The sequence below is a fragment of the Canis aureus genome, chromosome 20 (genome assembly GCF_053574225.1).
Source record: "Canis aureus isolate CA01 chromosome 20, VMU_Caureus_v.1.0, whole genome shotgun sequence".
Lineage (NCBI taxonomy): Eukaryota > Metazoa > Chordata > Mammalia > Carnivora > Canidae > Canis > Canis aureus.
In genome coordinates, this window is record NC_135630.1 from 18,856,102 (window position 1) to 18,873,697 (window position 17,596).

The 17,596-nt window shown below is 34.6% G+C and overlaps 1 protein-coding gene across 2 annotated transcripts in view; it reads right to left on the reverse strand.

Annotated features, from left to right (window-relative positions):
* HSPA4L (heat shock protein family A (Hsp70) member 4 like) overlaps positions 1 to 17,596 on the reverse strand; it is a 52,041-nt gene that overhangs the window by 17,392 nt on the left and 17,053 nt on the right. For both annotated transcript variants that reach the window (XM_077861099.1, XM_077861101.1), the window contains exons 5-13: positions 17,286 to 17,408; positions 13,142 to 13,241; positions 12,621 to 12,754; positions 10,367 to 10,611; positions 10,148 to 10,224; positions 9,165 to 9,316; positions 8,610 to 8,716; positions 5,519 to 5,652; positions 3,441 to 3,640 (exon numbers count right to left, since the gene is read on the reverse strand). In XM_077861099.1, coding sequence (XP_077717225.1) covers positions 3,441 to 3,640; positions 5,519 to 5,652; positions 8,610 to 8,716; positions 9,165 to 9,316; positions 10,148 to 10,224; positions 10,367 to 10,611; positions 12,621 to 12,754; positions 13,142 to 13,241; positions 17,286 to 17,408 — 1,272 coding nt within the window. The remainder of the gene's footprint in view (positions 1 to 3,440; positions 3,641 to 5,518; positions 5,653 to 8,609; positions 8,717 to 9,164; positions 9,317 to 10,147; positions 10,225 to 10,366; positions 10,612 to 12,620; positions 12,755 to 13,141; positions 13,242 to 17,285; positions 17,409 to 17,596) is intronic.

Here is a 17,596-nt window from a genome sequence, read left to right on the forward strand (position 1 = left end):
CCTTGACCTACCTTACTTTCTTTCGTGACACTCTCTCTTTAAAAAAAAATTAGTAAGTAAATCTTTAAAAAAACCAAAAGAATAAAATCCAGAATCATTATCATGAGCTATATAAAGACTTTACTGGATTTGTCCCTTGACCTACCTTATTTTTTTTCGTAACACTCTCCCCACCTTCTCCACTCCTGTATGTCATACATCAGCTACCCTTGTATTTGTTAAAAAAAGGTGGGGGTGGGGGGGGCTTTTTGCCTCAGGGACTTTATACTTGTTATTCACTCAGACAACTACAAACCCACTCCTTACCTTCAAACTGCTTTTTCTTTTTCTTTTTTAGATTTTATTTATTTATTCATGAGAGACAGAGAGAGACAGAAAGAGAGGCAGAGACACAGGCAGAGGGAGAAGCAGGCCCCATGCAGGGAGCCCGATGCGGGACTTAATCCCAGGTCTCCAGGGTCATGCCCTGGGCTGAAGGTGGCACTAAACCGCTGAGCCACCTGGGCTGCCCCAAACTGCTTTTTCATCTTTCAGGCTGGCTTACCTGTTCCTTCCTCACAAGTGGCTTTCCTCATCACTATCACATAGTGTCCACTATGCATCCCCCCTCAATTTCCTGTATATTTATATAGTATCTTGTTGCTTCTAGCCTGTCCTTTCCCACTAGAATGTAAGTTACAGATAGATAGGGACCTTTTCTTCCTTGGCTATCACTATATCATATCCTCAGTGCCTAAAACAGTACCTGGTACATGTAATCGGATATTTTGAAAAAATAAAAAGATAAACCACAAATAGTAAAATCCAAGTATATTAGTACAATGAATAGAATATTGTCTTTCTGATCTCTGGTTTTGTGATAAAGCCTAAGCTGTGATAACTTCTTAGTATGACCATACGTTAATATATATACCTAGAAGTATCAATTTAATTTTGAGATCTCCTTTAAAGAAAAATCAACATTCTGTTTTGATTTTTTTTCAGGAAAATCAAAGCTATCTTAATTTTTTTTAAAGCTATCTTAATTTTTAATGAAAAAGAGGCTCATAAAATAATGTTTCATAAATCCACTCAGGTAAAAGACAAAAAAAAAAAAAAAAGACTCCTGCTGCTTACTCGGTTTATGTCAGAGCCAACAGTGTCAGGCAGGCAGGAAAGAGTAAAAAGAACTTACTACCACTTACCTTACCTTCTCCTCTAAAACTGAAAGCAGTTACCTTCCAAAGTCTACTCTGATTTGGTTCTCATTTTTTGGGAGGAAGGGAGAAATGACTTATAATGGTACATAAGCCCTATGCTTTTAAACTTCTAGATACAGAATTCGATAAACAAATTCCAGAGAGAACCATTAAGAAATAGAGCATACAAGATACTTTCTACACAGGATACTCAGCCATCACCCCTTGTTAGCAATGATTTGGAAATAAACTACAATTTATTCAATACCTATTGTATCAACTATGGTAGGGATTTAAAAAGAAATAATATATTTGGAGTATGCTAGCCAAAAATGCCAAAGATATGATGCATGATGTTAACCTTTCTTTTTCCCTTGATTATATATGTTGGAGACGGAATATTTAGGAACATCTTACTTATCTAGAAAAAATACCTTATATGGGAACACCAACTAACTGTAATGTTCCTATAAGCCAAAACACTTATGGTAAGCAAATAAGGCTATGAGTGGCCAAAAGCAGATGTCATAACCTCATACTCTTTATTCAGAGATGAATCCCTCAAGTCCACATCCAGATTATTCTCAAGGACACACTAAGTGAATTTCAAGCCCACAGACAAAAGCAGAAAATAAGAAATGCTAGAGGTGGCAGAAAAATGGGTGCCATATTACTGTTTTTAGTGCCCAGGATTCAGTATATAGAGAAAACTAAAGGTCTCAACAGAGACTTTTAAGAAAAAGAGGTAAGAAAATTGAAATGGTTATGAGGAATTCATCCTAAAGGCATACACAGTGCTCTCAATATTAGTAAAATAAACCTTAACAGATTGAATTTACATGTCTGACAAATATGAACAATTAAGAAAACCAACTTTTCAAAAAAAAATTTTTTTCACCTATTATTTTTCCATTAATTATAAAAAATTGACTATCTTTACTAACAGATTAGGACATTTCTTTTCTCAATTCAAGGAAGGATGTAATAGCAAAATAGTACATGGTAAAATGGAAGGAAACGCCATGATCCTTAAATTAGGAGTACTTTAGAGAGCAGAATTCTGATCAATGAAGATTTTAGAATAATTATTAATAAAAACAGACAAAAAAGAAAACTTCAAAAAATGGAGAAATGGTCTTGAAATTAAAACATTTTTTTAAAGATTCATTCATCTTTGAGAGAGAGTGAGCGCACAAGCAGGAAGAGCTGAGGGAGAGGGAGAGAAAATTATTAAGCAGACTCCATGCTGAGCTTGATCTCACAGTCTGAGAGCACAACCCGATCTGAAACCAAGAGCTGGATGCCCAACTGATTACCACCCAGACGCCCCCAAAATCCATTCTTTTTTTTTTTAATTTTATTTATTATTTATGATAGTCACAGAGAGAGAGAGAGAGAGAGAGGCAGAGACATAGGCAGAGGGAGAAGCAGGTTCCATGCACCGGGAGCCCGACATGGGATTCGATCCCGGGTCTCCAGGATCGCGCCCTGGGCCAAAGGCAGGCGCCAAACCGCTGCGCCACCCAGGGATCCCCCCAAAATCCATTCTTAATACACACAAATACACAAAAAATCTAGGGTGGGTCTCCAATTATGATCAGAACAAAAAAAATCTAACATAGGCCATTAAAAACAACTTATAAATAGTACATATAAAAAGATGAAACCTTTGTGTAATGGAATATATCACGTTCTCCTATGATTCCCGCATTTATAGTATAGCAAGAATAAATATAGTGTAAGGGTCACGTAACTCCTTCCTAATGAAATAAACTGTCAAAATTTTGTACTAATGTTACTGAGTGTACAGCACACTATTGTGTTCAAATACCAACCAGATATCCCCTAAGCCCAGATAGATTCTTTATTAAGGATGTACTTTATCAATCTAAGAAAAGGTATATGTACAGTTCAAAATGTATCAATCTGAACTCTTTAAAGCTAAAAAGCTAGAAAGCTAAAAAGCTAGCCATAATACAGTTTTTAATGGAAATAAAAAAGAATTCAGGAAGAGGACTCTAAACACATGTTTCATATAAGGCTAATAAAGATACAAAGCGTCTAAGGAGTTTAAAATGTGAAAGAAGTCAGCATTTAAAATTATACTTTAAAAAATCATTCTTTGATGTTTCATCAAAAAAGTTTATACTGATTCCTACAATAAAATCTCCTCAGAGATTTTTTTTCAACTAATAAGGTATCAGTTATGATTAAGAAACAATGTACTTATTAGAGGAACCTTGCAATAGGTTTTCTACATACCACATCATCCTTGCCTTCATTCTTAAATGAAGTTTCTGTCTCCATAGGAGCATCACTGTGATCCCCTTCTACATTTTGCTTCTCAATTACTGATGCACTGGCCACACTGAAGATTCCATGAATGTTAACACGAACTTTAACCTTCACTTTGGAACTATCACCATCAGACTGAGGCAAAACATTCTGAATAGTGAAGCTCCCTTAAGGAAAAAAGTGCTTTCATTAGTACATGGATTTCTGATTAACTTATTCAAATTCATTCATTCAATAATTTGATTATTATCTTTTAGATGAAGACAAATAATCATGAAACTATCACATCCAGATTACTGTGACCCTAGATAACTTTTTTTTTATGTTAATAAACCTAATATTAAGATTTAGACAGGTTAAGCAGCCTGCCCCAAATCATCAATACTAGGACAAAGGTAAGCTGGAATTTCAACAAAGGACAGTTTGACTTAAGGCAATATAGCTTTTAAATATTTTATAATATTGCTATTCTAAAACCAAAATAACAAAATTCTACTTCTGAGTTTGAAAACAAAATGAATATTATCCTTTTGCTGTAAGTTTTGCAAATCATAATCATCTTGGTAATTCACAAATACAGCAACTTAAAAAAATTTCACCCTATAGCAAAATTGCAGTTATTCAGTCACTAATACCTACAGAGATCATATTAACTTTCACTTGAAGAAACTGTTTTATTTTCAGTATTTTTAAAAGATTTTTTTAAAAGATTAAAAAAAAGATTTTATTTATTTATTCATGAGACACACACACACAGAGAGGGAGAGACATAGGCAGAGAGAGAAGCAGGGTCCATGCAGGGAGCCCAAAGCAGGACTCAATCCTGGGACTCCAGGATTACGCCCTGGGCTGAAGGCAGATGCTCAACCAAGCCACCCAGGCGTCCCAAGATTTTATTTTTAAGTAATCTCTATACCCAACATGGGGTTTGAACTCAGAACCCTGAGTTTAAGAGTCACATACTCTTCCAACTGAGCCAATTGAGTGCCCCTCTATTTTATTTTAAAAATCCATAATATATAATGATATCCATAATAGAGAACACTAGGCAGAAAAACTGAGGAGTAAAAATTTGGTTGACCTTTATTATAGGTTGAATTGTGATCCTCACCCCCAAATGAATATGAAAGTCCTATTCTCAAGTACCTCAGAAGGTGACCTTATTTGGTAGACAGTGTCTTAGCAGAAAAATTAAAATGAGGTCATCAGGGTGGGCTCTAATCCAATGGCTGGTATCCTTATTTGGAGACAGATACACATATAGGAAGAATGTCATGTGAACATGAAGATGGCCATGTACCAACCAAGGAGAGAACCTGGAACAGATCTCTCCTCAAAGCTCTCAGAGGGAATCCTGTCAACACTTTGATTTCATACTTCTAGCTTCTAGAACTGGAGACAAATTCTGTTTAAGTCACTCAGCTTGTGGTTCTTTATTACGGAAGACCTGGCAAACTAATTACACCTTCCATAATTTTCTACTGCTTTAAGTAACGTATTTGAAACAGTCATATTGCTCCCTTTTTAGTCTATCAATAAAAGCAATACGTATAGAAAACTTAAGAATTGTGAATTATTCCTTCACTTTTAAATATAAAATCATACTTTGTTTTGTGTATCTAAAAAGATTATCCAGCTAAAACAGATATTACAGTCCCCAATTCTCACTTTTGTATTAATCCAATGATATGCATTCTGGTTGTTGCCAGGGAACCAAAGTTTAAAGTCAGAATATACAGTCAGTCTGGCAGCACAATTTCAACTTACTGATTAAGGATTTTTCCATAAAAAAATGACCCTCACCCCCTTTCAGGCAAATTTCAGAGCATTTTAAATAGAGAAGTCAAAATGAATTAAAAATACTCAAACCTACTGCTATTCCAGGATAAACTCTGAGCACTAAAAAAGTGCATATTTAGAAAAAAGTATGAGTATCTTTCAGTGTCAGCTTAGCTGAAATATCAATTTATTTATTTCCTTGATTCAAATACTGATATATTTACAAAAAGCAAAAGTTTCTGAAATTTTTTTTTGTATTTTCTTACCAATTCTTGGATCAGGATAAGGCACTTCATGTAAATTAGTATAAAATGCTTCTAGTTCAAATGGTTCCTTCTTGTGGAAAGTAATGACTTTTGAAAATGGGGCAGGATGATTCTTACAGAATACTTCACATTCCCTAAAATGGAGTGGGAAACAGTTAAAAACAAATAGGAAGTTGTCTATGAATCTCATTATAGAATCCATGTCATTCCCAATTCAAAAGCAGCAATTTGAAGAGCTCTATCCACAAATGTAAAGAAAAAGAATTACTGGTTTTGATATGAACATGCAATTTGATAGGTTTACAGCTCAAAGTTTTTAGAATGTCTGTCATAGTAACAGATAATTCTATTCTACTAAAAAAGGGAAAAATAATCGGGATTAGGTATAAGGCCAATATAAAGGGATTAGTTTTTTGCTCACCTATGTGTATCAAATACTATCCATTAGTTTCCAAAATACTTGTCATATATAACCCTTTTTACTCTAGATCCTTTTAAAAAAAACATTTGGGAATAATTTCAAACTTATAGAAAGAAGTAAAAATAAAAATAGAATAAGGAACATCTGTTATCTTTTTTTTTAAACATTTATTTATTTATTTATGATAGACATAGAGAGAGAGAGAGAGAGAGAGGCAGAGACACAGGAGGAGGGAGAAGCAGGCTCCATGCCGGGAGCCCGACGCAGGACTCGATCCCGGGACTCCAGGATCGTGCCCTGAGCCAAAGGCAGGCACTAAACCGCTGAGCCACCCAGGGATCCCCAGATCTGTATATCTTAACTAGATTTACTGTCAGCATTTTATTCCATTTGTTTCATCATTTAAGTGTACACACTCTGTGGATGTGTACATTTTTTTTCTAAACCAGTGGAGGGTGTTACATACATTCTGGTCCTTTATACCTAAGTACTTCAATGTGTATTTCTTAACAGGGATATTCTTTAATAGAACCACAGTACTGTCAACTGTATAAGTTTACACTGATAGTTTAACATACAATCGACATTTTCCTTTTTTCACTGTCCTTTATAGTATTTCCTCCTCTTCAGCACAGAAAGATTTAAAACCTACATAACGGGCAGCCCTGGTGGCGCAATGGTTTAGTGCCGCCTGCAGCCTGGGGTGTGATCCTGGAAACCCGGGATTGAGTCCCGCATCGGGCTTCCTGCATGGGGCCTGCTTCTCCCTCTGCCTGTGTCTCTGCCTCTCTCTCACTCTCTCTGAATAAATAAATAAATAAGTCTTTAAAAAAATTTTTTTTTTAAATTAAACCTACGTAACAATTCCCATTCTTACTTAAATACTGTAACTGAAATGGCTTATAACTATTGTTTACAGTGGCCCAGAAACTGACTCTATAATACTATTACCATCACCCTATTCATTATGCAAGGTTTGAAAATCTCACATTCATGGACCTTCCCCTCTATCTTGTTTTTCAAGAACCTACAATATTTTTTACTTTCTTGTTGTAATCACTAGGATAGGTTTTTCAATTTAACCCCTCCTCTCAATGTTTCTTATAATTTTTTTTCTGGATCACTGTATCTCTAACTGAAATTAACTTTAATTATTTAAAAAGTTTATTTAAGTTAATCTCTACACCCAACATGGGGCTCAAACTCATAAGCCCAAGATCAAGGGTCTCATGCCCTTCTGAGCCAGTCAGGCACCCCTGAAAGAACAGCATTTCTTGCCTCAAAATTGACATTAATACATGCCACTTACATGCTCTGCAAAACATTCAGGTCAGATAATCTATATTTTTGGAATTTGTACGAAAATTTTAGTTTTTCAGGGGTGTGGATGTAAAAAGCAGAGAACAAAATTTTATTTTATTTTTTTAAAGATTTTATTTATTTATTCATGAGAGACAGAGAGAGAGAGAGATAGAGGGGCAGAGACACAGGCAGAGGGAGAAGCAGGCTCCATGCAGGGAGTCAGACATGGGACTTGATTCCAGGTCTCCAGGATCACGCCCTGGGCTGAAGGCGGCGCTAAACCTGAGCCACCCAGGCTGCCCAAGAACAAAATTTTAAAAGAAACTTCAAAACCTAAATATAGGTTTACCTTATTGTACAAGTTATACTTCTGAAAAGTCATCAAATGTATTATTTGAAACACAAATTTTTGGCAGGGAAGCAACAAGCTATTTAAATCTTTAGCAGTTATGGAAAAAGAATGTAAATGTCAATGAAAGCATGAAAAGATTGTAGCTTACAATAGTCAGAAATGCAAATCTAATAACAAAGTACTTATTTTCACTTTCAGAATGTTCCTTCTAAAAGAATAGAAGAAAATGAGCTACAACAAATAAACAATGTTAAAAGGAATATAAATTAGTATAATCCTTTTAGTGAAAAAATGTGGCAGTACTGGTTAAAATAATGCTCATATCCTTTGGGTCAATTTCAGTTCTATACAGTTGTCTTACAGATATACCAAACACAACTAAACAAGGAGATGTGTACGAGGACTTTCCTAATAGCACTGCTTGAATCAGAAAAATAGGGCTTTAGGGTGTATTGGTTAAATTAATTATGGCAAAAGTGCTGAGAAAAAAGTCACTGTTGACATGGAAAGTTAATATATAACACTTTATTTATTTATTTATTTTTATTTATTTATTTATTTATTTATTTTTTATTATTATTTTTTTAATATATAACACTTTAAAAAGCAAGTTGCACTGGGGACACTCAGACAATTACATAGGTACTTAAAAAGTGCATGCTTTTATTTTTGGATATTCAAAAAAATGGAGCAATATAAGCACAGCTGTTAACAATGGTTACCTTTGTAAAATGAGCTAAGTAGGAGGTGGGTATAGCAGATGCAGGTTTTTAAAGTTTTTATATTTCCATATTGTGATTTTTATTTGAAAATATTGATTTACCTTATAATAAAATACTAGTTAAAAATATGCCACCATGGTTTAAAGACTATGTAATATTTTATAGTTCCTTTTTTCTAATGTTTTACTTAAAAGTATTTGAGACTTTTAGAAGTGTAAATTCCTCTAAGTTCAGAAAGTAGGTTCAGTTGGTTATTCACAATAAGCTCTAACCAAGGCTTCAAAAGTAACTTACCCAGTTCCATCTTCAAAAGAGGTCTTCCATCTTAATGTGATTGAATAGGGAACAAGGTCTGTTATAGAAAATTCACGCACTTTAAATGCTGGTGAGAGAATCGCACACTGAAAATAAGATGTATACCATATTTAAATCAACAAACGCAAAACATACTGGTTACCCTGACTGAACCACTTATCAAAGTCTTGTAATAAAGTTACATTCTAAAATTACTGTCTTTTGGTAACAGCTAGTTTAAAGTGTCAAGAGAACTCTATGACCTTACAAAAAAATATTTTTAAATCTCAAAAAATAATTTTAAGTGGAAATAATTATAAGAATCCATAAAGTAAATGTTCTTTCACTAAGCACAGACATATTGTCCCTATGACACTTTAAAAACAAATTAGAAAGACACAAGATTTATTTATCAGGAATAATTTCAATTTACTTTTAGCCTATTGACAACTGGTTGCAACAAAGAATATTAAAAGGTCACTTTAAGCCTATCACCACATTTCTGGCAAAGTATACACTGTTAAACAAACAAAAAAAAAGGATTATTAATCATACCTGTAATGCACATCCTCTTGCAACAGCTTCATCAGCATTTAATGTGGTACTTATGTCTTTAAGAAAGAATTTAGTGATTTGTTCTTTCACTGCAGGAATTCGTGTTGCTCCCCCTACAATTTCTATACTACTTATGTCTTCACGTTGCAAGTCTGGAAAGCAAGATGTTTGGGGGTTTTTTGGTTTTCTTTTTTTTTTAAAGATTTATTTATTTACTTATTCATAGCGACAGAGAGAGAGAGAGAGAGAGAGAGAGAGGCAGAGACACAGGCAGAGGGAGAAGCAGGCTCCATGCAGGGAGCCCGACGTGGGACTCGATCCCGGGTCTCCAGGATCATGTCCTGGGCCGAAGGTGGTGCTAAACCGCTGAGCCCGGAAAATGTTTTTAATTGAGAAAAATTAGTCTATAAAAATGTGAACAAAAGACTTTGGAAAGTACTTTTTTTTTTTTAAAGTTAATTTCCTTTTTGCTAAAACAACACTAAATAAAAAGAAGATAAAAACAAATTTTGGAAAAATGCAAAACTTAATATTAACTAGGTATCAGGCATTGCACTTAGTCCAGATGACAGAGTAACAATAAGAACAGACAAGTACCTCATGGACTGTTCAAAGTCCTTCAATTTTCTAACTTTCACCTCACAAATAACCAAGAAGTATTAATTGATTACCAAAAACCTTAACAAAAAGCGATCATGTCCCATTTCTACTTTATTTTCATCATAGACTTTATAGTATACTTATATGTAAACACTTCCGAATATAATATAATTTTATGATGTAAACAATAACATGAGCCAGGAGCTGTTCTCATAAACCCAGATTCATAGTGCCCTTACTCTTATGAATGAAGTTATAATCTCCCTAAAATGAAAAATATTCAAAAGACATGAAATTTTTGTTGCTTTTACCATTTCCTACCCCATTCAAGTGAGTTAATGTCATGACACAATTTTGATGGTTATTCTAGTGATTACACTTACTAGCTTGTTCCATTACTGCTTTTAATGGTGGCTCGATCCTGGTGAATAGGGAAGCACACAATTGTTCAAATTGAGCTCTGTGGGAAAAATGAAGTAAAATTCATCATTTTGGGATGTAAAACTCAAATATATCTTCTAAAGTAACACAGTGAAAAAAAATCAGACATGATCTAAATGTAAAATAAGCCAACACTTCTTAAACTGAAAACTACATGGTACCTGTTCATTTTACTAGAAACATCAAGGTCATTCATAAAACACTCAATGTTCAGTGGAAGATCTGATGCATTTGCGCTCATTAGCTTCTTCAGTTTTTCACATTCCTGATATAAACGCAACAAAGCCCGAGAATTTTCTTTCACATTTATCTTATATTTGGTCTTGAACTCCTCACAGAAGTAGTCTACTAAAGCCTCATCAAAGTTCCTGCCACCCAAATATGGATCAAAGGTGGTAGCCAAGACCTGTTAAAAAAAAAAAAAAAAAAAAAAAAAAAACAGAAACAGTAAAGAACTTTCAGAAACACAAATGCTTTTGAAAAGATAAAAACCAAAAAACACCTTTTAAAATTAAAGTCAATGGCAAAGAACTTGTCAGAAATCACAGGGATATCAAAACTTGCTGTGGGTTATACTAATTATCACTTATATTTAGCCAACATACTTAGCCACTTTGAGTTATCTGCTTTGGGTTACAGATCTATATATCATAATCATTCTATTTCTGAAATAACTGAGTTTCAATTAAAATTTCATTATCTTATATCCACTGGTTCTACAATAGCACTGAACAAGTAGACCAAAAACCAAGTTCAAGAGAGCAAAGAAACTCCTGAGCATGTAACCAAAATACAAGAGCCAAGAAAAGCCAATCCAAAGATGAAATCTAAATACTGCAATTGGTCAATTTACAGGTCAGGAATTAGGCCTTCTGACTACTATTTTAAACAAATAAAAAGCAAGCTATTTTTTTTAATTTTTATTTATTTATGATAGTCACAGACAGAGAGAGAGGCGCAGAGACACAGGCAGAGGGAGAAGCAGGCTCCATGCACCGGGAGCCCGATGTGGGATTCGATCCCGGGTCTCCAGGATCGCGCCCTGGGCCAAAGGCAGGCGCCAAACCGCTGCGCCACCCAGGGATCCCTAAAAGCAAGCTATTTTTATAAAAATACAGAATAAATAAAAGAATACATGAAAGACCACAAAATAAAGAATAAAGAGGAGAAGAATTTAACATAATAAACTTATTGGGCAATGAGCCCCAGCTAGTGGATAGATGGAAGAGGAGCAGGTAAGTCACAGAATTTCAACACTATAGCTCTTGAAAACACAAGAGCAAGATATCTAATCTCCCAGGATAGAGGGCACAAATGACTACTTACACTAGTCACTACTAAAAAAAAAAAAAAAAAAAAAAAAAAAAAAAAAAAAAAAAAGGAAAAAAAAAGGAAAAAAAATAATAGAACCCTACAGTTAGGGATGGTTCATCAGGTTGTTTTGTTTTGTTTTTTTTTCCACAAGGATGTGTGATGAAACAGTAAACCCTACAGAAGGTGGTAAATGTAATCTGATTAGGATGTTATCCCACAGACTAGTATGGGAAATCCATGGATCGACTTCTTGCTAGATCTAGGACTACCGAAAATTAAATGCAAAATTGTGTTGGCATGTGACTAGTGCAAAAATGTATCCTTCTGGACAGCAGAGCCACATATATGGCTACTCTAAAGTATCTACTAAAAAGGAAGAAAGGAAAATGTTCTTAGTGTACAAGACTAAATAGCAAAGATTAAACCAATTTACAGAAAACTACTCTATACTCATTATGAGTCATTTCCCTTGAGTTTTCTGATTACAAGTATGATATTATAAACTGTGAGATAAAAGGCTCTAAAAGGTCCACTGGACCTTTTAGAACCCAAAGTATTTCATCTTTTAAGCAAATCCTACAAGTAACTAATGGAGAAAGAGAGAGTACATATGTACGGATATATAAGATGATCAATGTAAAAATGAATATAAAATCAAATAGAAACTAAGATAAGCACACAGACATAAATAATGCCACATTGTAGAAAATTATGACAGGAACCCCTGGATAGCAAGGTCTATAAAAATAAAGGGAATCATTTTAGGAAATGTTTTCTAAGTATATTTATGGACAATAATGTACTTAATGCTCCCTGATAGGTGACCTAACACCTTGACAATAGCTAATATATATTACAGTATTATATGGCATTCCAATCATTTTATATTCATTAACCCATTTGTCCTAAAAAAAAATTCTGAGGTAATTACTCATATTATCTTCAGGTGGGGAGCCCAAGATTTGAGGAGGTTATGTAACCTGCTCAAGGTTATAGTTTTTAAGTGGCAGAGCCAACATTAAAATCCAGGCACTAAAGTTTTTCTATATAGTCTTACTGCTCTTAACCATTAAACATCCATATAGCAAATAATTCACTTACTTTAAGTTTTCCTTTGTTAAAAGCACAAACTGAGACCTGGTAGGCAGAATGTCCCATATCAATAAATATTACATTTCTTGGTTTCTCATCTAATGGGGGAAGATCCTGTTTATAAATTCCATATGCTAGAGCAACTGTGTAAGAACAAAGAAATAATGTTAATATCAGGATAGCAGTCACCTGGAAAACAAAAAGTAAGTCATTTTGATACTACACTATATAAAGTAATATCAATTATTAGTTTCAAAGTAAATTAACTTTTCATAATTTGGTTACTGTTTTTAATTTTTAATTTTATTTTTTCTCTACCCATCTAGAACTTAAATCTTAGAGCAAATGTAAGACATGTTTAACTTGTAGCAAAATACTATACTCCAAAAAAAAAGGTTACAGGAGCCAGTACATAATGAAAAAAGATAAATGCTTTATATTAAAAAAATTTTATAAAATACTTTATTTTATAAAAATTAAAAACTAGAGCAATTCTTCTGACAGTGATTTTCAAACTGCAAAGTGCTCACCTGCAGTAGTTTCATTCATCAACCTTAAACAATTTAAACCTGCAACCTGTGCTGCAGCCATCACAGATCTTCTCTCAGCATCAGTGAAAAAGCTAGGAATCTGTTAATTTAAAACAGTAAGGAAATATATTGGTTTGATTTAATAGATTTTAAACATTTCATCAATTAAAAATGTAAAAAACTACTCTAAAACTTATGTAGGGCAATATAACTACTCTAAAACTTACGCAAGGCAAAGAATGGTGTCCTAATTAAATAAGCAAGAAAAAAAATACTGCTTTGTTTTGGCAATTTCTATACCATAAAGTGTTGACCTAAGTATGAACACAAACTTAAAACAATTAAGAAGATGGAATAATATTGCAGGATTTCCAAAATATGCTCATCCAAATCCTTCTTTGTATTGGGTTTGCTCTATGAAAAAAATGTTTGTTCACATTTAATAATGAAAAATGGAAACCCCAAGACTTAAAATGAGATTAAATATATCTTGGTAGGGATGCCTGGGTGGCTCAGCAGTTGAGCGTCTGCCTGAAGCTCAGGGTGTGATCCGGGTCCCTGGGGTGGAGTCCCGCATCAGATTCCCTGCATGGAGCCTGCTTCTCCCTCTGCCTATCTGTGTCTCTCATGAATAAATAAATAAATCTTTAAAAAAAAAAAGATATATAATGAATCCTTTGTAGCTGTTAGAAACAATCAGGCAGATCTGAACTATCCTGAACAGTATATTGCATTAGAAAAAAGGACATAGGGCAGCCCAGGTGGCTCAGCGGTTTAGCGCTGCCTTTGGTCCAGGGCCTGATCCTGGAGACCAGGGATCGAGTCCCACGTCGAGCTCCCTGCATGGAGCCTGCTTCTCCCTCTGCCTGTCTCTGTCTCTCATGAATAAGTAAATAAAATCTTCAAAAAAAAAAAGAAAAAGAAAAAAGGACATAATGTAGCATGATTGTGTACGTATAAGCTACCAAGGAGAATATAATACTCAGAGGTCTATAATGGCTGTTATCTCAAAGGGAAGGGAGAACTATATATTGCAGGGGACTTATGAGGAGCATGTACTTTTCTTAAAATCACCAAAAACATTAACTGAGACTTCAACTTACAGTTAAGATTTACATATACTTAGTTCTGTCAAATTAAGAAGCACTTTGATTTGTGTGTACAGATTCCTGAGAAGCTAATTCAGTAGGGACGCCTGGGTGGCTCAGTTGGTTAAGCATCTGACTTTGGCTCAGGTCATGATCTCAGGGTCCTGGGATGGAGCCCTGAATTGGGCTCCACACTCAGCAGGGAGTCTGCTTCTCCTCCTGCTTCTCCCCCTGCTCATGCTCTCTCTCTCTCTCGCTCAAATAAATAAATAAAATATTAAAAGAAGCTAATTAAGTATATTCATGTACAAAATGACTTGGGGCTCTTCCAATTTAGTTCCAAGACAACTTCCAAAGTTGTCTCCAATTGTATTACTTTTTAAAGCAAGAAATTTCATTTAGCAGATATTAACAATTGGAGAAGAACTTGAATTTTGATATACTTGTTTATCCTTATTATCCTTCTGACAAAAATCTAAATTATAATATAGATGTCATTTAATACTCATTGAGCACTTATGTACCAGGTACTTTTCTAACCACTTTAGGATATAATAGTGCATAAAACAGAGAAAATACTTCCCTTCCCCTTGTAAATAGGTCATAACGGGTCTACTGCACTAACTACAAAGTAAATAATGGCAGAGAAGTTCATAATGCTCTCTTTCTGACACTAATTTCTGATGTGAATGTACCATCAAGTATAGTTAATAGGGATGGATTTGAATTTAACATGGATTTTAAAACTCACCCCACTTTGATGTACACTTTCAAGTGGCAGTATAGTGGAAGAATTGTAAGTAGGGGTTTGGGAATGAACTATTGGGTTTGATTTCTGCTTTACCACTTATTAGCTCTGTTGATTTTAGCAATTTATTTAACTTCCTTTTGTCTGTTTTGTAATCTACAAAACTGGAATTAAAAATATCCTACCTTTATGGGGTGGTTCCGAGGATTAAATGAGTTATACATATTAAATGCCAGTAACAGTGTCTGGCCAATGGTAAACTCTTTTATTAAATGATTAGAAAACATGGGCAGCCCTGGTGGCACAGCGGTTTGGTGCCACCTGCAGCCTGGGGTGTGATCCTGGAGACCTGGGATCGAGTCCCACATCGGGCTCCCTGCATGGAGCCTGCTTCTCCCTCTCCCTGTGTCTCTGCCTCTCTCTCTCTGTGTCTATGAATAAATAAATAAAATCTTAAAAAAAATGATTAGAAAACAAAATATTAAAGTTCTCTTATTTTCTCTCATTTAAAAAATTCTAAATATCTATAAAAAATCTCATTACTAAAGTCACTGAAGAGTTCATAATCTGATTCTATTTTTCTGATGACACAAGACCTTTTTTTAAGACTTGAATTTAGGGAAGTTTAATAGTGTTAGAAATATATTCACATTTAGGTGACAACATGTAACTTAAAAAAGTTATCAATATATAATGAGATTTCAAGGATAGAGTAAATGATGAAATGTTTTAAGAATTTTTTTAAGGGATCCCTGGGTGGCTCAGCAGTTTAGTGCCTGCCTTTGGCCCAGGGTGTGATCCTGAGGACCCGGGATTGAGTCCTGCATGGAGCCTGCTTCTCCCTCTGCCTGTGTCTCTGCCTCTCTCTCTCTATGTCCATCATGAATAAATAAAAAATCTTTTAAAAAAAAAAGAATTTTTAAAAAGATTTTATTTATTCATGAGAGACAAAGAGAGAGAGAGAGAGAGAGAGAGAGAGAGAGGCAGGTGCAGAGACCCAGGCAGAGGGAGAAGTAGGCTCCATGCAAGGAGCCTTATGTGGGACTCGATCCCAGATCCCAGGATCACACCCTGAGCCAAAGGCAAGATGCTCAACCAGCCTCTGAGCATCTGCCTGAGCCACCCAGGCGTCCCTGTTTTAAGAATCCTTAAAGAAAGATATTTTCTTTCTGAAAAATACTGCATGATCTCAATTATATGTGGAATCTACAAAAGTTGAATTCATAGAAGAGGAGTAGAGTGGTGGTTACCAGGAGCAAGGAAGTGGGGGAAATGGGAGACACTGGCCAAAAACTACAAAGTGTCAGTTATGTAGGATGAATAAATTCTAGAAGTCTAATGTATAGCATATAGTGTCAAAAGTTAGTAATACTATATTATATACTGGAAATTTGCTAAGAAAGTAGATCTCAGGTGTTCTTGCCACAAAAAAAAAAAAAAAAAAAAAAAACCAAAAAACAGTACATGACAAGATGTTAATTAGCTTAACTGCTGTATATGTATCATTTCACTATGTATATGTATGTCAGAACATCATGCTCCATACCTTATATGTAAACAATTTTTTTTTTAAAGAAGGCACAATGGGATTCTGGAGAGTGATAAATATGTTTATAAACATATTAGTCATATAGTGATTGATGATGGTTATGTTAAAATTTCTGAAAGTATAACATGCTAAATATATCCAAGTTTTCATTTTAAAAAGGATTTTTTTCTTTCTGATACAGAATATACATAATCTCAAATTCCCAAATGGGAATTTTCAGCTTTGTCATAAAATGTTAAAGTCCCTACAACTAGGAAGTTAAGGGCAACCAGGAAAGATTCTTATGGATAACTGGCAGGCATAGCAGTCACTACTCATATTCATTTTTTTTTTTTTTAAGATTCACAGATTATCACAACTGACTATGGGAAACTAACTCAATCCTAAACTTTACCAAATAAAGTCGTTTTTTTTTATACCTAAAAATAAAAATGGGTTTACATTATTTACTTAAATAAGAACAGAAAGAATAAAGGAAAGGGAAGAAAAATATTTAACAGATCACTGATATATTGGAAATTGTGATTTAAAAGTATAAATTACTGTGACACCTGGGTGGCTCAGTTTGTTAAGCATCTGCCTTTGGCTCAGGTCATGATCCCAGGGTCCTGGGATGGATCCCCACACTGGGCTCCCTGCTTAGCGGGAGCCTGCTTTTCCTTCTCCGTCATTCCCCCTAGTTGAGCTCTCTGGCTCTACCTGTCAAATAAAGTCTTGGAAAAAAAAAAAAAAAGTATTCATTATTGAAGTAAAACTTACTGAAATCACACAGTCGGCCACTGGTTTCTTCAAAGCATTTTCTGAAGTCTCTTTAAGTTTGGCCAACAGCATTCCAGTAACTTGCTCAATTGCAAAAGGTCTCTCTTCTTCTAGGTACCGCACCTAAACCAAAAGTTCAGATATTTATTGAGTCATTTATTCGTCCAACATGTATTTTGTATTTACTCTAAACATGACAGACAACAGTGAAAAAGAGTTATATTCTGAAAAGATTATTCTAGTATTATACCCTCTCATTTCTAAAGTTCAAGTGCCTTACACATAGTAATGTAACCAAATTGTTCTCAAAA